The following is a 6,000-nucleotide window of genomic DNA, read 5'->3' as shown; positions in this document are numbered from 1 at the left end:
TGATATTCTGCTCAGCCTTGAGGAGGAGGAGGAGGGGGGGGAGGAGGAGAAGAGGAGGAGGGGGAGGAGAGTGAGGGGAGAAGGGGGAGGAGGAGGAGGAGGAGGAGGAAGAGAAGAAGAAAGAAGAAGAAGAAGAGGAGGAGGAGAGTGAGGAGGAGGAGGGGGAGGAGAGTGAGGGGAGAAGGGGGAGGAGAAAGGAGGAGTAGGAGGGGATGGGGGAGGAGGAGGGGAAAGGGAGAAGGAGGGGGGAGGAGGAGGAGGAGGAGGAGAAGGGAATGGACGGGGAGATGAAGGGGGGTAAGAGAGGGGTAGGGGGAGAGGGGGTTAGGAAGAGGAGGGGGAAGGGGACAAGAGAGACATGGGATATAAATATTATCTGTGTGTGTGTGTGCGTGTGTGTGCATACATATATGCATGTGTGTGCGTATATGAGTTCACGTCTTTATGCACGTGACTTCATGCATGTGTATGTACTGTATTTATGTTCGCGCGCGCGCGCGTGTGTGTGTGCGTGTGTATGTGTGGATGCGTGTGTGTGTGTGTTAGTGTGTGTGTGTGTGTGTGTGTGTGTGTGTGTTGTTTAAATGTAAGTATTTGTTTGTTTGGTTGCGTGAGAGTATGAGCACAGAATAACATCTTGTATGTTGTGTTAGGAACAGCTGCTCGACGGAGAAAACGCCCACATAATTCTTTACCAGCCCCCCCCCCCCCACATTCTCTCTCTCTCTCTCTCTCTCTCTCTCTCTCTCTCCTCTCTTCTCTCTCTTCTCTCTCTCTCTCCTCTCTCTATCTCTTTCTCTCTCTCTCTCTCTCGCTCTCTCTCTCTCCTCTCTCTCCCTCCTCCCCCCTCCTCTCTCTCTCTCTCTCTCTCGCTTTCCCTACCTCCTCCCCCCTCCTCTCTCTCTCTCTTCTCTCTCTCTCTCTCTCTCTCTCTCTCTCTCTCTCTCTCTCTCTCTCTCTCTCTCTCTCTCTCTCTCTCTCTCTCTCTCTCTCCTTCCTCCCTCCCTCTCTTCCCTTCCTCCTATGTCTCCACACTCCATCTCATCATATTATCGTGACATAACAGTTGACTGCCATCGGTGTAAGAATTAAACTGTAACACAAGAATACGAAAAATATTCCATATCACGGGCCATAAAATATTATAAAGCATTGATTCCGAAACATAGTACTGCAAAAAAAGTACATACGGCAGAATATGTATATGATGTAATGTACAATACAGCCTCTCTCCCTATGACAGTTCTGGGAGGTGATCTCGTATTTAAAAAAATATATAATATACAGTTTCCCATTACACTACTCACAAACAAACAAATAACAAAGAAAATAAATCGATAACAAAATACCTAATAAAAGTAATTATGAAAAAATAACCAACTAAAATCTAAAAAAAAAGTGTTTAGCCCAAGCCTCTCTCCCTTCGACAGGTCTTAGGAGGTGATCTATAATATACCGTAGACAACAGTAACAAACACACAAGAAACCAAGAAAATAAATATGAAAATATCTGAAAAAGGTTATTAAGAGAATAGATAACCAAGCAAGCATCTAAAAAAATAAATAAAAAAAACATTAACCCAAGCCTCTCTCACTTCGACAGATCTGGGATGAGATTTATGATATACAGAATCCAGTAGAATAGTAAGAAACAAACAAGAAACCAAGAAAATAAATAACAAAATATCTAAAAAAAACTGAAAGAAAAAAAGTAATTAAGAGAATAAATAACCTACCAAATATCTATAAATAAATAAATAAAAATTAACACAAGCCTCTCTCTCTTCGACAGTTCTGGGAGGTGATCTATAATATACCGTATCCAGTAGACAATAGTAACAAACAAAGGAGAAACCAAGTCATTAAGAGAATAAATAACCAACAAAAAAATTAAATAAATAATACCAATAATAATAATGAAAATAGAAATAAAAAAATTAGCCCAAGCCTCTCTCCCTTCGACAGTTCTGAGATGTGATCTATATATATAATATCCCGTAGACAATAGCAACAAACAAACAAGAAAACAAATAACAAAATAATAATAAGTCATAATAAAAGTCATAAAAATAATAATAAGTCATTAAAATAATAAACAACCAACCAAATATAAAAAAAAATTAACCCAAGCGTCTCTCCCTTCGACAGTTCTGGGAGGTGATCAGCGACGAGCATGGCATCGACCCCGTAGGCCAGTACAGCGGAGACACCGACATGCAGCTGGAGAGGATCAACGTTTACTACAATGAGGCCTCTGGTACAATGGGAGGTGGGGAAGAAGGGCTAATGTGTGCTTGAACCTGCCTGCGTGCCTGCCTGCCCGAAAGCCTGCATGCAAGCGGCAAGCAAGGAAGGGCGCCGACGGGAAAGGAAAATGAGGATCGGCGATGAATTGACGTTTTTTTTTTTTTTTTTTTTTTTTTTTTTTTTTTGGATTTTTTTTTCTTTTGATACTTATGTTCTTTTTTGTTTTTGTTTTTGTGTTTGATTTTTTTCTGTTTGTTTTTGCCTATTTATTACTATGTGTTTGTCTTGTTTATCTTTTTTTTGTTTTGTTATTATTGTTTTTATTTTTCTTCTTTTTTTTTTCTTTGGAGGGGGGGGGGTAGCTGTCTTTTTTTTCTTTTTTTTTTCTCTATTTTTTATTTTTTTTTTTCCCTTTTCTTTTCTTTTTTCTTTCATACAAATTTTCAAAGTCCTTGGAATGTCTTTTTCTTTTTTCTGTTTTTTTTTTCTTAATCTTCTCTTTCTTAGCTTTCCTTTTCCCACTTCTTCTTAATTTATTATTAAGATTACAAATTATTATCATTACATGCTCGTTTCATTTATTGCTTTTTCTTTCCTCTTCGCTTCATTTTTTCTTCTTTTTTCTTCTTCTTCTTTTTCTTCTCCTTTTCTCTCTTTCTTCTTTCTTTTCTTCTTTCTTAATCTTTTTTTATCTTTTCTTCTTCTTTTCTTTTTTTCTTTTTCTTTCTCTTTTTCTTTTTCTTTCTTCTTTTTCTTCTTCTTTCTTTTTCTTCTTTTTCTTCTTCTTCTTTTCTTCTTCTTCTTCTTCTGCTTCTTTTTCTTTTTCTTCTTCTTCTTTTTCTTCTTCTACTTAATAAATAAATCTGTCATTGTCAATAATTATTTTGCAATTTTCAACTATGATTAATTATTGCATATTCCTTGACACAAACTCTTTTCTATTTGCTAAGTCCTTATAAAATCCAAAATTTAACTTTGCATTTTTATTCATTAATTTATTCATTAATTTATTCATTTTTTCTTTATTACTATTTCTTAAAAACTAAAAACTGTAAGATTTTTTTTCTCCACTTTTATTCTGGTATTTTGGAAAGGGATCTAAAACTAAAATGATAATAGTTATGTTATGATACTGAATGTTAAAAAGATTATTGAAATTATTGCAACTGAATGTTAAAAAGATTATTGAAATTATTGCAACTGAATGTTAAAAAGATTATTGAAATTATTGCAACTGAATGTTAAAAAGATTATTGAAATGATTGCAACTGAATGTTAAAAAGATTATTGAAATTATTGCAACTGAATGTTAAAAAGATTATTGAAATTATTGCAACTGAATGTTAAAAAGATTATTGAAATGATTGCAACTGAATGTTAAAAAGATTATTGAAATGATTGCAACTGAATGTTAAAAAGATTATTGAAATTATTGCAACTGAATGTTAAAAAGATTATTGAAATTATTGCAACTGAATGTTAAAAAATTCCATTTTAATTCCATATCTTCTGAATAACTTCCGATAAACAACTTTCTCTTTAATTTTGTAGTTTTTGAATAATTTTCAATAAAAAGTAGATACATAAAAAAAAAGATTGTGCTCATCTAAATTAACCGAACTTAAATATATTAACAATTTATTAACATAAATTAGTAACATAAACAAACATTACTAACTTTCAATAATCATGATCATTATTATTATTATTATTATTATTATTTGATATAAGTATTTAAGTTAAAAAAAAATATATATATAATATTAATTATTATCACTATTATTATTATTCAATATAAATAGATAAGTAAAAAAGAAATATATATATATATATATATATCAGCTCTCACCCAATTTCCTGAACTAAGCCACGCCCCTTTTTCCTCAGGCGGGAGGTACGTGCCGCGCGCCGTGTTAGTCGACCTCGAACCGGGCACGATGGAGGCCGTGCGCTCGGGCCCCGTCGGCAAGATCTTCCGCCCCGACAACTTCGTCTTCGGTCAGAGCGGCGCTGGTAAGTGGGCGGTGGGCGGGGGGAAGGGGGTGGTAGGGAAGTGGGTGATGGATAGTGGGCGGTGGGCAGCGGGTGGTAGAAAAGTGGGCATTAGTTGGTACTTGACAAAGTTTTTTTTTTTTTTTTTTTTTTTTTTTTTTTTTTTTTTTATAATGCGTATAAATACATTCTTGCTGTTCTTAGCGTGTTCTTATACATACGATATTTCTTAAGTTTTACTTTTGTTGAATAAGGGGAAAAAATTGCGAATAATGATTATATGAATAATGTGTATATATTTCCTAGTTTGGGAATATTAGAAGTGAAAATAACATATTCACACTTAACCTCAAAAAGAGATCAGAATAATGAGAATATATTTCTTAAAAAAATAATAATAATAATTTTAATTTTATTCAAATTTTATTTATTCCCCTGGTCTGTAATAGTTAATAAAAGTAAGGGATTGTATTAGCTAATGTCATTCTCAAAAAAGAAGAAGAAGAAAAAAAGACTAAATGTTCTTTTCCTTTTCTCCTCTCCCCCTCTCCCCTCTTTCACTCCCATAAAATTCTGTCTCTGTTTTCTGCTCCCGCTTTCCAACGCTCTTTCTCTCCCTCTCCCATACCCTTTCTGTCTATTTCCTAATCACTCTCTTCTCCCCTCTATCCCCTTCCTCATCCTTCCCCCTCACCCCCTTCCCCTTCGACACTTTATTCCCTTCCCTCTCCCCTCTTCTTCTCTCCCTATCCCCCCCATATCCTCCCCCCCCCCCAATTCTCACCCCTATCCTCTCCTCAACGCTTTACCACTCTTCACCCTCTCTCCTACCCCCCCCCCTCCCTCCAACTCCATCCCGTACCCTCCCCCCTATCCCCTACCCTCTCTTTTATCCCCCTCCCCTTCCACCCCCTTATTCCAATCATCCCCAACCCTCTCTCTTCACCCCTTATCCCCACTCCTCCCTATCCCCTACCTTCAACCCCAACCCCTTACCCTCCTCACCCCCTCTCCCAACCCCCTTACCCTCCTCACCCCCTCTCCCCAACCCCTTTACCCTCCTCACCCCCTCTCCCCAACTCCCCTTACCCCCCTCCTCCCCCTCTCCCCCTCCCTCCCCCCAGGCAACAACTGGGCCAAGGGTCACTACACGGAGGGCGCCGAGCTGGTGGACTCCGTGATGGACGTCATGCGGAAGGAAGCCGAGAACTGCGACTGCCTGCAGGGGTTCCAGCTCACGCACTCCCTCGGGGGGGGCACGGGCTCGGGCATGGGCACGCTCCTCATCTCCAAGATCAGGGAGGAATACCCCGACAGGATCATGAACACGTTCTCCGTCATACCGAGTCCTAAGGTGGGTTCGGGGTTGGGTTGGGGGAGGGTTGAGGGGGGTTGGGGTGGGTGAGGGTGGGTTGGGTGAGGGATGTGAGGGTGGATGGATGTTGGAGAAAGGGAAAATGGGGAAGAGGGGTGCCAGTGGAAGTGGTAGTGGTATATGTGTATATATGCATAAATTAATATATAAATAATTATATGTATGCATATATATATATATATATATATATATATATATATATATATAGAGAGAGAGAGAGAGAGAGAGAGAGAGAGAGAGAGAGACGCACAAACAAACAACCAGGATAAGAAAAACAAAAAAAGACAAGCGCAAGTGAATCAAACCCAACCAACTCAATTAAGAACGAAGCGTCTCGAACCCCTTTCCACCGACTCGAGAAACCTCCCCACGAAATCCCATCCTCC

The 6,000-nt window shown here is 38.4% G+C and overlaps 1 protein-coding gene across 2 annotated transcripts in view; it reads left to right on the top strand.

Annotated features, from left to right (window-relative positions):
* Positions 1-6,000, top strand: part of LOC119580381 (tubulin beta chain-like) — a 48,925-nt gene that overhangs the window by 36,904 nt on the left and 6,021 nt on the right. The window contains exons 2-4 of one of the 2 annotated variants that reach the window (XM_037928504.1): positions 2,149-2,257; positions 4,135-4,260; positions 5,364-5,593. In XM_037928504.1, the coding sequence (XP_037784432.1) occupies positions 2,149-2,257; positions 4,135-4,260; positions 5,364-5,593 (465 nt within the window). Of the gene's footprint in view, positions 1-2,148; positions 2,270-4,134; positions 4,261-5,363; positions 5,594-6,000 lie in introns of both variants that reach the window. The other variant, XM_037928503.1, reaches the window with a different exon arrangement.

Source organism: Penaeus monodon, chromosome 13 (genome assembly GCF_015228065.2).
Source record: "Penaeus monodon isolate SGIC_2016 chromosome 13, NSTDA_Pmon_1, whole genome shotgun sequence".
In the NCBI taxonomy this organism is placed as follows: domain Eukaryota; kingdom Metazoa; phylum Arthropoda; class Malacostraca; order Decapoda; family Penaeidae; genus Penaeus; species Penaeus monodon.
This window is presented reverse-complemented; position numbering and strand designations above follow the sequence as displayed.